Here is a 16,754-nt window from a genome sequence, read left to right on the forward strand (position 1 = left end):
GCACTGCTGCTTCACAGCTCCAGGGACCTGGGTTCGATTTCCGGCTTGGGTCCCTGTGTGGAGTTTGCACATTCTCCTTGTGTCTGCGTGGGTTTCCTCCGGGTGCTCCGGTTTCCTCCCACAGTCCAAAGATGTGCAGGTTAGGTTGATTGGCTATGCTAAAAAAAAAATGCCCTTGGTGTCCTGAGATGTGTAGGTTAGAGGGACTAGTGGGTAAATATGTAGGGATATGGGGGTAGGGCCTGGGTAGGATTGTGTTCGGTGCAGACTTGATGGGCCGAATGGCCTCTTTCTGTACTGTGGGGTTTCTATGATTTCTATGAAGCTCAATTTATCTGCCCTCTCTCACTTCTGAGTTTATTGCTCTCCTTTATTCTCTTAACCACACCCTTCATTGAAACTCCTGTTTCTATTAATGGCTGACCACCCGACTGTGCCTTCTGTACTCTCATAATTTCAGGCACAGACATGACCATCCTCGATTGCATCCTTGTTTTGCCAACACTCTTATCGCCCACCAGCTTCTCATCCTATCTGTGTCCACCCCGAAAAATCTCCCTCAAGTGGTCTGCAGCTGCTTTTTCAAACTCCCAAACTTTGGCCCTCTATTGGCCACAATCTATCAATCTACTTTATAACCTCCCCACCAGTCTGTGTCCTTATCCCCAGTAGTACCCTAACTCTCTCCACCCTGGCCATTTTCTGGTACAGTCCGATCTTTGTTTCCCCAAGTCTAAGGATCACAGACTTCACAGAATTGTTACAACACAAGAGACCATCTGGCGCATTGGGGCACCCTGTACAAAACTGGCTTAGCTGTTCATTGTCAGATCTGGCTGAACCAAATAAGCACGATCAGGCCCTGCTCACCTCTGCAAATACTGCTCATGATCCCAGAGTCATCCTGGGATGCAAATACAAACCCTGTCCCCTTTCCTCACGGACAAACCCCTTTAACACGACTGGGTACCTTGTGGAAAAGGATCGGGAACTTGCCAAATCTGCAGGTGCTTTTCTGTAATAGATGGGAATCTGGTATTCCAGGATCCTGCATCACTGCATTCTTGAAGTTGCTTGAGAACACATATGCTACATTCTGCGACAGTCGATCTGCAAGTAGTGTTATAGTTCAGTTTGATGTTATTTTAGAAAGCTGTCATTGTTAAATTTCTTTCTTTGATTTTGTTGTAAAATCATGAAGGACTTCCCAACACTACTTGAAAACAATGGTTTTACACCTTGTGGTACCCATTATCCCCCATAGCTTGGATAATTATTAGTAATATATAATTTTTAAAAAGCACTTAGCTAGCCTATCAAGTGATTAATAGTAAAATTTTGGTATTATGTTCGAATCAGTGTAGTCTTAGTACTCTTTACATTATATAATCTGGTATGTGACTATTTTCTGTTCAGTTCTTTCAGCGGTTCAAAGCAAATTCAATTAATGAAGAAACAGTTTTTTTATTTGGAGATTGTCTCATTCGTAGTTGATGATTTGTTAACTAATCACACGAGACATTAGGTTAGGATGAACTGTCCCGGAAGCACATGGAGAAATAAATCCAAGTGCTCTGTATTTAATTTCAAAAAGTTGTGCAACAACTTTTCTGGTCGTTCATTCATGGGGCTGAAGAGAGAGAGAAAGAGGAGCTATTTACTGTTGGCAGGCAGTTAGTCCCACTTAAGATGGGGGAAGTTCAGGCATGCAGAAAATCAGCTGTTAAGTGGCCCTTGATTCCCATGAGAATTGCTATTAAATGTTGTTTCTTGTAGCTTGTTACAATTATTTCCTCCACAGGAAGGGATTTTATTTCTTGCCTGTCCCTTGTTCTGAATTTACTAGTCACATTCATGGAAAGCCCAAATCATAGAGAAAAGGTAGCACCAGTGTGGGGAAGGAGGAGGAGACAGATGTGGGGGAAGAGAGGGAATGGAGAAAGGAAGGGATATAGGAAAAGGAAGAGGAGAGGCTGTAGGGGAGGGGATGAACATAGTATATCGGAAAGCTGCCCTCTCTATTCTGTTGGGGAGGTGGAAATAAATTTAGTTCAGTAATGATGGCCTGCAGTTGAGCATGTTGGTTTTCTCAGTGCAATACATAACAGAAAGATGACGATGAGGCTGTGATAGAATTATTTTAAACATCTCATTTGAGAAATTAAGCACTGAAGAACATTGTGTCACCCATTTTGAAACTCCTAAAGTTGACTTTGGGAAGTTTGAGCAATTTGAAAGGTTGCTCTGTGTGCACATCCTATTCAAGTACATAGTCAGCATGGTGTGTTCATAGAATCATAGCATCCCTACAGTACAGAAAGAGGCCATTCGGCCCATCGAGTCTGTACTGACCGCAATCCCACCCAGGCCCAATTCCTGTAACCCTACACATTTACCCTGTTAATCCCCTTGACACTAGGGTCAGTTTAACATAACCAATCAACTAACCCGCACATCTTTGGACTGTGGGAAGAAACCGGAGCACCTGGAGGAAACCCACGCAGACATGGGGAGAACATGCAAACTCCACACAGACAGTGACCTGAGGTTGGAATTGAACCTGGGTCCCTGGTGCTGTGAGGCAGTACTAAACACTGTGCCACCATGCCGCCCCTGTTGTTGAAGAAATGGCACTGAAGACATGTTTGGAGACAATGGCGGAATTCAATCCTAACAAAGAGAGCATGTAATTACAAACAAAGGTTCCACATTTGGCTGAAAAGACTCTGGTGTTAAGGAAAAACATCTTTTAGCATGTAAATTTCTCAGGCAGTGTCAGCCATATCCATTTTGGTTGTGATTACAACAGCTACAAATATGCAACTCCATTTTGTTCATTTGGAATAAAACTGTCCTTGATTCCTCATTAACTTCAATTTCCCAAATCCTCCTGTTCTGATATTCCACCCATAATGACACCAATGCCACTGGAAGGCTGCTTACTTGCTTTCTTAGTAACTGCTTTCAATACCCTTGCCTCATCGACGTTGCATTTATGGCTATTAGACTTAAGGAAAACACGCTTGAAACAAAACTGACCCAATCATTCATTATCAGATTTGGCTCCATCATCATCATGGGCTCAGCCATGTCTGGAGACTTGAAATAAAAACAGAAAATGCTGCAAACTCTCAGCAGATGAGGAAACATCTCTGGAGAGGAAAAGGTAACATTAATGTCCCTATCCTGTGACCCTTTGTCGGGACCCTCTGGCGAAAGTCCATAAACCAGAAACATTAACCCTACCTTCCTTTCGCTACAGCAGCTGCCTGGTCTGCTGAGAGTTTCCATTCTTTTCTGTTTTTATTTAATTTGTTGAAAACGGGAGGTGAGTTTTCCAGTACTTCAATGCGTGACCATGCAATCTTTGGCCTCTGACGATAGTTCCAAGTAAACCTTTGGGTCCAAATACCAGAAAGCAAATTTCCTGAATAAAAATATGCCACTGACGTTGAGGTTGAATGTCATTTGAAGATTCAGATATTTTATTGTTGAAGACTGGAGCATTCAGAATGAAACAAAAACTGGGAAGAATAAATGCAGTGAGAGACGCTGTTTGTTTTGTTTCTAATAGTAATTGCCAGTGAATCTAGTGCTAATGTCGTATCCTGTTTCCAGATTGAGGAAGGCACAGAATCGATTGCTGCCCTGGCCATACACCCTAGGCTTATGGTAGAAGCAATTATTGTATGTTGTAACTTTCTGAATGAATGAACTGTGCCATATTATTTTCTTGCTAATATTTTCTAGGATTAATTTTAATTAACCAGGTTTGTGAAAGTAGGATAATCTAATTCCTCTAGGATTTTCTGTTGAATGTGATTAAATGAAATGCTACTTTGAATCAAATGTTGCTTTTCTTTGACTAGTTATTAATTTTTGAAAACACTTGATTTTTCCATGACTACTTGAAAATCAAGTGCATTCCCGTAACTTGGAGGAGATGCATTAGCTGTTTCCTTCTCTTTCTTTAGTGGTACTCTTACAGAATAAAAGCTCCAATTTAGGCTGAATTCCAGCATGCAGTTCTTTTCATTGCACCATTTGTTTTAGTAACTGACTCTGTTTGGATCAGCCTCAATGTTAAAGGCATTTTGGCTTTTATCCTATAAGAAGTCTTCAGAAGATTAGACAATTTAATTAGTCATTTTTCTTTCCTTAGACACAAAATCGGATGAAACTTATGGCAGATAATTACGATGATGATGATCATCATCACCACCATCACCATCACCACCATCACCATCGCTCACCGGCAAGATCACAGCACAGTAACCATAGACCCTCTCCTGATCAGGTGAGTCTTCAGCAGTCTTGCCAATAAACTGTTGTAATCTTCTGACGGGTCACTTTGTACCAACCACTTGACAAATTCCATTTTGCGACCATGACAAATTAGAACAAGTAGTGCCAGCCACTGAAAAACACAAGCTCAATCTTTGACATAATTACTTTCTAGTTCAGTCAACAAGGCAAATTTACTGCATGAACCGCTGTCTGTGTTTGTCTGCCACCTGAATATTGCTGCTGGTTAAGTTTCACAAAGGGAAAAGCTAATCTTTATGAATAATGGTATTTAGTTTTGCACGCATGCACTGTAACATTCATTATCTTCCAGCTTTAACATGCCTTTTACTTTTCTATAGCAAATATACAGCAAAATATGAACAAATCTTTATAGTTTTGGATATATTTACATCAAATAGGCTTCCCAGTTTATATGCAACAGCATAATTGAAGGACGAATCCCTAATCCTAGTAAACCAGAAAGTAATTGCACTACGTGCTACATGATAGAATTATGAACATTTGCTCTAATGTGAAATTTGATTAACAAAGGAATTAAGATTTTCCTTCTCTTTCCTACTTCAATGATTATTTTACAGATAAAAGGATTGCACAACAAATGGCAGGTTAACACGGATCTATCTGTGATAATCAAATGTTAATTTATTAATGATAAACTTCAGTGATTTTTCATTTAAGGACATGTTTTCAATCAGGATTATGATGTATATTTTCCATTGTGTTGTAGAAATTCCTAGCCTTTGCCATTCTCTGCTCCTTGAATGTATCTTTTCTTGTAGACATGGTCACTCTGACTAAAAACTTAGGGGTGAATTATCTTCACTGCTATTTGGTGTTGCAGACAAAGGTCTATACTTTTATCCAAGACTGATTTATAACTTCAGTATTTCAAGTGTTACTCAGAGCTGGAGTTACATTTTTTTATTGAATATCCCTTGAACCAAGGAGCTTTTGAGCAGTATTTTTAATGATCAGTAAGATGCATGCTGGTTGACAAGTACAATCGCTTTGGTGATATGTTACTGTTCATGAATTGAATCAAGAGAGATACTTGTATAACATTTATAAGGCCATTCGTTCGGCTCATGAAGGACGCCTTTCAAGTCTATGGTCTCATCATCTGAGAATGTCAACTCAGTAGTCTTTCCAATAAAGAGCTCAGCTTTTTCCCCGATGAACCCAATTTCCTAGTTCTAAACACCCTTCCTTATATTGCCTTAATTTTGTAATTCAATCTTGTGAACCTGGATTTTCTTGCCTTGCTGTCTTATCTGTAAATACAGTTTGCAGTTCACTTTCCTCTTTCCCTCTAAGTATTTGATGTTCTGTCACTAGGTCCACTCTGAGATGTCTCCTTCCAAGGCCATGATAGTTAGCTAATGTGCTCATTCTTCATACCTTTCACACCAAGGATCAGCTTTTCTGATCTCTGCAGTATCTCCAGGGCCTGGTTGATACAGAGACCAGACCCTAAATAGTTGTAGTGATCAGCAGAAATCTATATTGGTGCCTCTCGTTAAATACTGGCTCTTTATTTTTGTTATTTTTTATATAAATGCAATTGGTTTATTTATGCATCACCATATCTGACCAGACCATCATCATGCCTTTGTTTCCTCTGCAAAACCAAACCACAACTCCAGAATCATGCTGGAGATTAAATATGATATCAGCTCTTTTTTCCTTTGTGCCTTCACCCATGCCACCTAATCGTCACCTCCAGCACTCAGAATGCGACTAACCATTCACTGATCTTCTACCTCTTTTTCATCCCTTCTCTTTTCCTTTGCCCATCAACCTCCCATCAGCTCGTTGGCATGGGTAGGAGGTGAGAGGTGCAACAAGAAGAATGGCATGGTTGGATGGCTCTTAGCCTCGACCACAAACCCTACTTTTGTTTCTCTCCTATCTTTTCTTATGACCTTTGTGGCTGATATTTTGTACCACACCCACGTCCAACTCCCTTGACTGCATTTTCATTCAATTGCTGACTCTTCCTTTCTGGACCCCAATACCTGCTGGCATTCTACATCAACGCAAAAATGCTGGAAAGTCTCAGCAGGTCTGACAGCAACTGTGGAGAGAGAGTAGAGCCAACATTTTGAGTCATTCTACATCTCTATTTTTGAACACTATTCCTCTCGCTTTTAAATCTGCTATTATAAACAAATGCTCAATAAAAAACCCTCAACCCCATCTCATCGTAAAATATATTCCCATTTCCAAACTCCCTTTTCTATACAACATCCTTGAACATGATGCAATCTTCCAAATCTCTCCTCAACTCTACGTTTGAACCTCTCCAGTTAGGTCAGTTAAGTTTCCACTGATGCTATAGTAAAGAAACTACCCTAATTAAAGCTATAACTGACATTGTCTGTGACCATGATTATGGTGCTTTCCTTCCTAGTTCTTGAACTCAGTGCAACTTTTGACATGATTAATTGCATCATTGTCTTCAATAACTCTTCTCTTGTGTCCAGTTCAGCAGGGTTGTCTTTGCTTGATTCTACTCTTAACCTTTTCAATCTTAGCCAAAACATCTCTAGCAATGCATCATGCCTCTGAACTTCCCCAAGAGTTTATCCTTGGCTCCCATCTTTTCTTACGCATGCTGCCCCATGGCAACATTAACCACAGACAAGGGGTCAGCTTTCACCTGTACAACACCTAGCTCTACTTCTCCATTACCTTTATCAAGCACTGCCTGGCCTGTGTGTTGTTGTTCTGCTTATTTGACATCCGGTCTTGGCTGAGTATCCATTTCCTCTTGTTAACCTTCGGGAATATTGAAGCCATTGTCTCATCCTCTACCTAAACTTGCCACTGAACCCATTCTCTCCCTGACTACTGTCTCAGGCTGAACCACTCTCAGTATTCTATTTGACACATCCTGTCAATCATAAAGACCAGCAATTCTATCTTCATAATATCAACTGCCTTATCCCCTTCACAATCTGTGCTGTTACTCTCTTCCATATCTTTGTCATCTCTGAACATGATTATTTAAATGCTCTCCAATCCTGGGACGCATCCTCTGACCTCCACCGAGTTTATTCAAATTCTCTTCAATTTGTCCTTGCTGACGTGCATTGACTCTGGTTTCCCCCAATACCTTTAATTTAAAATTCTCCTCATTGCCTCTTTCCTCCCTATTTCTGTGACTTCCAGCATCCCCATTCCTCTGATACTGGCCTCATGCATTTTGCGTTCTATTTATTCCACCTCTGGCATTGAGCTTTAAGCTACCTAGCCTTCATGCATTGTATTCCCTTCCTAAAATCTTCCACCTTCCTCTGCTCCTCAAAACTTACCTCTTTGACCAAGCATTTTGTTGCACAATCTGCTATATAATTAAGCTTGTTTTTGAAGTCTTTCATAAGTCTTTGCTTAGAGTTAGTAAATATCTCCTTAGAAGTTTTCCACTGCATCTCTGCTGTCCTACCTTGAACCTACTTTCTAAGTTTATTTTAGCCAGCTCTTCCTTCATTCTCTTATTATGTTTATATTAAACACTGGTCTTAAACCCACACTTCTCACCTTCAAATTGAATGTGAAATTCTATCATGTACAACTGCTGTCGCCTAGAGGCTCCTTTACTATGACATTATTGATTAATTCTGTCTCTTTGCACATTAAGAAGTCTCACAACACCAGGTTAAAGTCCACTTTAATCTGGTGTTGTGAGACTTCACTGTGCTTACCCCAGTCCAACGCCGGCATCTCCACATCTTTGCACATTACCAGTCTAGATTGGTGCTAGAACCTACTGCTGTAAGAAATTGTCCTGATTACACTCTATTAACTCGTTTTCCAGGCTATCTTTGTCAATCTGATGCACCCAATGTACATGCAGATTATACATCCATGATTATTGTGGTACCTTTCTCTCTCTCATCATTTATTTCTCCTCTATACTCTGATCTAGTGTTTGGGGACCTATGAACTACTCTCACAAGTGACCTCTTAACTTTTCTAATCTCTACTTCTTGCTCTTTCAAGTTAAGGTCATCCAGCACCACAGTATTAATTACATGCTTGATTGGCAGTGCTACCCCAGCACCTTTTCCTAGCTTCCTGTATTTTTGAAATGTCAAATACCCTTCAATATTCAGGGCCCAGCCTTGGTTACCCTGCACCATATCTCTGTATCTCTGTAATGGATATTTATGCTCACAATTCATTCATTTTGTTATGAATGTTGTGTGCATTCAGATACAGCACCTTTAACTCTGTCTTTTATAATGTTTTAAGTTTAAAGTTTATTTATTATCATCACAAGTAGGCTTACATTAACACTGCAATGAAGTTACTGTGAAAATCCCCTAGTCGCCACACTCCGGCACCTGTTCGGGTACACTGAGGGAGAATTTAGCATGGCCAATGCACCTAACCAGCATGTCTTTCAGACCATGGGAGGAAACTGGAGCACCCGGAGGAAACCCTTGCAGACATGGGAAGAATGTGCAGACTCCACACGGACAGTGACCCAAGCTGGGAATCAAACCCAGGTCCCTGGCGCTGTGAGGCAGCAGTGCTAACCACTGTGCCAACTGGCTTCATTGCAATGTTTAATTCAAAATAAGTGCACATTAAAAGACTTGACTTAGGTGATGTTAATGTAATCGTTTTACAATGTCACAGAGGCCTTTATGAACGAATAGCTTCCCAAAAAAAATTCTGAGAAAATTAGAATCAGAACAGTTCAACAGCATATAGATTGTGAGGATTTTATAATGATAATACATCTATGATTTGTACCCTGGTAACAAATGGAGCTGGAATATTTTAAGCTGCCATTATTGCTTTCACTTTTGCATTGATGTGAGATGTTTCGTGGTATGTTCTAATCAAAAAATTGGAGTGCCCCAAAGTCAGGAGTTGGTTTTGAGTCTGAGCCTAAGTGCACTGAGCCAATATGTGGGTGCCCTCTTTTTAGCTTGCTTCACACCACTTGGATTAAGTGTTGTACAACTCCAGCCCAATGCAACATCATTTTTTTTAAAAATCCAGGTCTCTGGAACCTCCCTTGAACTTTATAGACTTGGTATTGAACACTTTTACCCAGAATGTGATAACATAGATTAGCTGCCCCACGAACAGAGAGCTGTGTGTATCCAAGTGGGCAGACGCAGAACTCAATGTGACCTGTAATGTGGCTCTGTGGAATGAACAATGCACTGTACAGATCCTGGTATAATTACCTTATGATCACCTTTTGTGCCTGAGCACTAGCTTTTAGTGAATTATGTATATGGACACCCAAATCCTTTTGCTCCTCCACAGTTCATAGTCTCTTACCATTAAGAAAAATGAAGATCTGAATCCAAGCATAAAGTTTAATGGCAAATTGGTTATTAGTTTATAAGCACGTGCATGAATTCAAACCCTCAAGTGCTGTACGTTTGAATTTTTGTACAAAGGAACTGTCTTATCCCACCAACATGTCCCTGCTGCTGAAAAAACTGACAGACAATTGGAGAAGTCATGCAATCATCAATATGTTTCAAATTGCTCATGGAGCCAAGGATATCATTATAAACTCAAGGGATCTTACTTTTTAAAAATTACCATTTCTTCATATTTTAAGTACCTTTTTGCCATAAAATATTGTGCATGATTATACTGCTTGTGTGTTATTTTTAAATGTGCATTTTGTGCCATTTCAAAACCATTTGTCCATTTTAGCATTAATACATTTCATATATTTAAGGGGGATTCCAAGTAAATTATCAGCTTTATTCAGGTCTGTCAAATATTCTGTTTAGTTCTCATTATTTCAGCTAACGAACAAGATATAAAGGTCGAACTTTATCAGAAAATTGCAATTGGCTTATGGATTTTAATTAATCCATTTAAGTGGGTTGGATCTCATTTTCCCGTCTAAAATGGCTTTGTGCCTCCACCTCCCTATCCCCCTTTAAGGCCATCTGCATTAAAGAACAGCAGAAGATGGATGTCTCTAGTGGGAGCTTTCAACACACTTCTTGATAATACTAATGTATTTGGGAGATGTATAAATATGGCGATCGTGTAAACACATAGCAAATGCATGTAATTGCTGTGGGAGATTTTAGTTATCATACAGACAGATAAGAGCCAAATAGGTAACATAGAAAGACATTGGATTTGTAGAATCATTTGCTGGAACAACATGCTTTCCAATTAACATGGAGGCGATACTATATTTATTGATAATGGATAATGAGCCAGAATTTATAAACAACCTTTCCATAGGGGAACCTCTTGTGAATAGTGACCATAATAGGTTAGATTTTGATATTGGGTTTGAGCATGGTTTTAAATTTAATTAAGGTGAACCTTGAAGGGTGAGAAATTAATTAACCACAAATTGGCCTAAACGGGGGAAACTTACAGAGAGAAGTCGTCAAGGAAAAATTTGGTACAATACAAATGAGTAGATAGCCCCTAAAAGTCAAAACATGGTCAATGAAAGATGAAAGGAGTCAGTATTAAGCTAAAAGTAAAAGTTTACACAAATACAATGAAAATGGAAAATAAAGTAGACTGAGAGAGCACCTAAAAAACAACAATGGGATACAAAAAGTTCTAAAGGTGCAAACAAGGAATGTGATCGTGAGATTGACAACACATGTTTTTATAAACATATTAGGAGAAATAGAATTCCCAATAAAGTGTGAAGTTGACAACAGGAAGTTGTTCTATAAGGAAATAGTAAATAGAGTGAGCCTATTAAAGACATACAGCTGGACTATAATGGTTAATGAGGAAATGGTAGACTTATTAAATTTGTACTTTATCTTAGAAGTAGGCTATTTGGCTGTTTGAATAAACTGTCCTATTTAATCCCACATCATCGCTTTTCCCCCATACCCCTCTTCAAATTCATGCCTTTTGAAATTTCCTCTGAAATCTACTCCTGCCACCCTTTCAGATCTTAACAAGCCTCTATGTAAAAACAAAACAAGAAGTCTCAAAATTTTCCCTCTAGCTCTTTTGCCCAATATTTTAAGTCTATGATCTTTTGTCACTAACCTATTTGTCAGAGGAAACCGTTTTTTCCTACTTTCTCTGTCTAAACCCATCATAATTTTGAACATCTCAATTAGGTCTTCCCGCAATCATCTCCATTTTAAGGAGAACAATCCCAGCTCCTACAATCTGTCCACAAAACTTAAGTCCCTTATTAATGGTATCATCCTGGTTAGTACCCTCTCATAGGCCTTGACATCCTTCCTAATGTGCGGACCTATGAATGTACATAATACTCCAGCTGAGACCTAACCAGTGATTTGTAAATGTTTAGTATGACTCCCTTATTTTTGTATTCATGCTCTTCTTTTCAGAGCCAACATTCAGTATGCTTTTTAAACCATCATCACAACCAATCCTGCCATCTTGAAAGATATGTGAATATGCAATCTCATATCCTTCTTCTCTTGCATCCTGTTCGTGACAGTATCATTTAGATTATACTGCCTCTCCATCTTGTTCCTCGCAAAGTGCATCATGCCCTGCGTGTTAGTGTTAAATTGCATTTGCCATCTGTCTGTCCAGCTAACCGGTCTATCTTTGTCTTCCTGAAGTCTGCTTTTATTCACCTCACTATTATGTTGATGAGCTTTGACTCATTCTCAAACTTTAAAATTCAGTCCCTATACTCACGTCCAAGTTATCTATACAAGAAAGGAAATTAACCTAATAACAATCTCTTTGTTGGACCCCACACCTTTCTAGTCATCAGTTCATCACTACTGCCTATATCCTATCTCTTATCCAATTAAGTACCCATTACGGTCATCCCCTTAATCCTGAATAAGATGGTTATGTGGTACTTTATCAAATGCCATTGATAATCAGGCAGCAAGTCTTTGTATGCTGTCAGACTGTTTTTGTAGGCTGTGTCAGCTATATTGTAATTGTCAACTTTTTCTAGTTTTCTCAGTAGATACGAAATTTATTGAAAATTGAAATTTCTTCTTCCATGAGTCCTTTTAATTTGTCTTAGCTGAAGCCTCCTCGCTGCATCAATCATCATAAAATGTTTTCAGAATGAAGTGGTTTGAAACATTGGGTGGAATTTTCCAACCACACTCGCCCCAAAACTGGAAAATCCTGCCCGAGGTCAACAGATCTTTCCATGGTCCGCCCCTCACCCGCTACGATTCCTGTGGCAGGTGGAATGGGAAAATTTGCCCCATTATGTTTACAGAGAGAGTTTGTGTTAATCAGAACTTCAAAATGAAAAGGTTAAGGAATCACATACCTGTATGATTAACAGAGCAATATGATATTTCTTGGGTCCCATCATTTCCTCAGATTGACAGCAGGCAAATTTTAGCAGCGTGTACCAAGGATTTTCTGGCCCGCCGTAATAACTGCAGCATTAGTTCATTTAATTCTGGCATGCTTGGAAAGGATAGCTGGTTCTGTGACCAGTACAAAAGATGGTTTTGCATTCCTGCTGTTTCAAAATAAAACATTCCCTTGCTTTTCTAAAAAAAAATGGTTGACTCTGACATGTAATCAGCAAAGCCAAGAGAAGAACTATTGCGATTTCTGACTGAAGATTAACGCAAACTGATCTGAGGCTGCAGCGAGGTAGGTATTAGTGTGTGAAATGGGCAGTGCTTGTTTCACTCGAAGCAAGTGATTAACGTATCAACCCATGCTAAGTGGCAGAAGTAGATAATTGCAGTTGCTGTTCATAGAGGCATCTAGCTGGGTCATCTGTTTCCTAATGCTGCTGTGATTAAGCCTGTACGTGTTTATCTTCAATTTTTTTTGGTGAAATACTAGAAGTGCCAAATTTCTCATAGTCTACTGCTAAAGGCAGCAATTTGACCCGGCTCCTTGTTAAATCTGTTGAGCTGCGTATTCAAATTGATTTCTCCATTCTTTGCGATGCTATAACCAATTCACGCCTAAAGCTCCATCTGAATTTCTGCACGTCCTTTTTATGTTATTCACCTTTGACCCAGGTGGCCTTGGGAACATAACTATCTAAATTTTCAAAGGGCAAAATGTTTTGCTTATGTGTTGGAGTGAATAAGATTGGTGTGTCTATTTTTAAGACATTGTTGCAGCCTGTTAATTATAAATTTTTTGCTGTGTTGAATTTTGAACAAGAATACCTTGATCTCCTTTATTAAGAAACAAGTCATTGTCTCTATGAGAAATTAAAAGATACCACTTTTATTTTACAGGGATATTTTCCAATCAGTACTGTTCCCCGACAAATATGTAATTGATTGCATTATTTTTTTCACATGTTTATAACCTATTACTTTAAACAGGTGAACACCAAAAATTTAAAAAAGCATATGAAGGAATCCAGTACAAATCTAACCTGGCCAGAACATGCACTAATACATGCCATTGTCCAGCTTATTTACTTCAATCTCTGGGTTTTCAGATGTGGTAACGTGTTTTCAAATAGCTGAAACTTAAGTTTCCTTAATTCCTGAGATGATCAAATTCAGTGTTCTATTTTAAAAAGGTATTATTTAATACATTTTTGAACTTGCAATCTATTTTTCACATCGATATTATGCATGCCCCATCACTCTTCTATTATGTAAGATGGCAAAATGCATTCGGATTTGCAGTTTGTTTTAAGAAATTGTGTTGAAACAGTGTTGCATAATACGATATTTTTAATTGAATGACTTGCAGCCGATGTTCGAAAGCATCTTGAAAATGCACAGTCTAAACTAAACTGTTTTATGAGGATAGTATTTGTTTATTATAGAATATATATAGATTACAAAAGTCAAGAAGCAACCTTAAAATTCTGAACTCTTACACAGGGTAAGAACTACCATGAAATGGATTCAGGTTACTCTTTGCTTGTTTTTGCTTTAGCTTCTGGTTTGTAGGTTCCAGTGGGGTGAAATTGTCTCTGTAGACAATCTGTATGTTTGTTTGTCTTTGTGCTGAAGCTGCAGGCTGTCTATTCTAAACAAACTCACATTTCTACCAACAGAGATAAAAATGTTCTAATGCACCAAACTAACTAACCCTTTCTTTGTTTCATTCCAATGCTGCCATGCATGTCCTCAAACATATCGACCAATAGGATGATGAGGAGGGTATATGGGCGTAACAGTACACATGAACCAAAGCTACAGTTTTGTTCTGAGGGGTGAGAGCCTGGATTTTCTCTTCTCAGATCAGATTGCACTGGATGCTGTAATGCTCAAATGTTCTGCTCTTTGTGCGATGTTTCTTTGTGTGTGTTCTACTGTTTATTGTTCCTGTGTCACTCTTTCTCTCTGTCCACGTTGCCTTTAAGCATCAGTTAGAAACTGATTCTGTAGCAGGGCAGGTGAGAAATTATTCACAACAGTAGATTTTTGCATCAGTTCTGGTGATGTTAAAAGAAGTGATTGGTATGGCTTTAGTAACGTAACAATTAAGTGACATACCCACATTCTACTGAAGACATCTATGTATTAGTCAAATAACATGTTATTTGGTATGCTTGCATCTGCTAATAGATTATTCCACAGAGCAAAATTGCCATTGAAATTAGGGATCAAATTCTTGACCAATTTTCACTGGAGGAATGTGAGGAAGAATGAGGTGAAGGTCAAAGAAAAGGAAGGAAAATTGGGCTTATGCTTTGAAAACTGGATTGTTGATATATAACTTCATAGTGAGAGTGCTCACCACGAGCTTTTAATCCTAACCTGATCAAGTCATGGACAATTTCCCTCACAGACTTGTGCTGAGATAATTGCTTTTGTTCTTGATCAGCAGAGGCCATATTGAGATGTTATGTGAACTTAGCAGATTTTCCTCCATTGGCATTTAGAGGGCAAATAATAAAGGTAGTTATTCCTGTGATTTCTGTAAAGTTATGTATTGTGTTGAGATATCTGTACTTTTAAAAATAACGATTGACTAAATCAAGCGAGTTGATATTCACATCACTTTTGCACATCTGTGTTCAAAAGCCAATGCACATTATTCCTTAGCCACTCTCATATTGACCTGAAGAGGTCACAACGAAAACTGGAATGTTTGAATAAAATGGCGTGACAATGATATGAGCTACTTATATAAAAGAAAAATACTGTGGATGCTAGAAATCTGAAATAAAAACAGTAAATGTTGAATAAACTCAGCAGGTCTGGCAGCATCTGTGGCGAGAGAAACAGAGTCCTTCAGAACTGGAGACGGATGGAAATGTAATGGATTATATAGTTGGAGAGGGGGATGGAGGAGGTGGAGATGAATAGAGGTCAGGGAGAGGTCAGAGCTGGGGAGAGATAAACGGAAGTGTCAAGGACACAAGATGAAGGGAGTGTTAACTTAAGGACTAACTTTAAGGACTTAACCATTAAGGACCAAGGACGTGCATAAAAGTAAGCAAGCAGAATGTGTTAATAGGAGTGTTAAGACCCAGGCCAGAAACTCCAAGGTGTCTTATGAAGTTAGCTTAGACCCAAGTTTTACATTTGATCGTGGCATGGGTGAGCATAAGGTCTTTCACTCCAGATATGATTCAAGTGACCCACTAGAAGCTTTTATCAAACAAAATTTATTTAAGAACACAGTTAGAATATAACAAAAAGAATTAGCATAACTTTTACTGATTACATCTCTCAGACATGCACTCTTTTTCAGACTTAGTTAGCACAACAACAAATGTGCTCGCATTATGCTGGATTTTCAGCTTTTTAACACTTCTGGACAGAGGTCCAGGCAGCAATTTTCAGAGAAGGATATATCCTCACACAGCAAAGCCTCAGAGAGGTAAACTCTTCTCTCTCTACTCCAAAGCATCATCTAAGCTTGAATATTCTGTGAAAAGGCCCAGCTTCCCTGTCACATGACCATACCTGCCAATCATCCCAATGAAGCCCCACTCTGCAAAATCCCAGGGGAAAACAGCAGAACAGCATTAGCTCAGATTAAAACCACCATTCTAGCCATTAGAAGCAAAAAGGCTGCTGCAACAATCCAGCATGCTGGTAGACACTACAGCTCCCGACTGCATAAAAAGCAATGCTACAACAGATCCTACATAAGCACATGGCTCAAATACATTTCTTAAAGGTACAGTATTGTCACAGAAGAACAAAGATCAAAGCAAAGCAGAAGAAGAAGTGACAGATTGCCCTGTGGGGGAGGATGGGGTGTTTGCATTGGGACAAACCAAGGAGAGAAAAACCAAAAAGGGGTCAAGATGGAAGGGAAAGTTCACAGTCTAAAGTTATTGAATGCAGCATTGAGTCCAGAAGGCTGTAACATGCCCTATTGGAAAATGAGGTGCTGCTCCTCTAGTTTGCATTGAACTTCACTGGAACATTGCAGTAAGCCAAGGATAGACACGTGGGCATGAGAACAAGATGCTGAGTTGAAATGAACAAGATGCTGAGTTGAAATGTGGACACACCTGCCAAGTTCATTCAGCATCTTCTGTCTTTATATACAATGAATTAATCATTGTTGCGCAT

General features: G+C 39.1%; 1 protein-coding gene across 1 annotated transcript in view; it reads left to right on the top strand.

Moving 5' to 3' along the window:
- LOC144491587 (ERC protein 2) overlaps nucleotides 1–16,754 on the top strand; it is a 764,742-nt gene that overhangs the window by 600,294 nt on the left and 147,694 nt on the right. Inside the window, exon 18 of the mRNA XM_078209614.1 lies at nucleotides 4,163–4,297. Coding sequence (XP_078065740.1) covers nucleotides 4,163–4,297 — 135 coding nt within the window. The remainder of the gene's footprint in view (nucleotides 1–4,162; nucleotides 4,298–16,754) is intronic.

Source organism: Mustelus asterias, chromosome 3 (assembly GCF_964213995.1).
Source record: "Mustelus asterias chromosome 3, sMusAst1.hap1.1, whole genome shotgun sequence".
NCBI classification, from domain to species: Eukaryota; Metazoa; Chordata; class Chondrichthyes; order Carcharhiniformes; family Triakidae; genus Mustelus; species Mustelus asterias.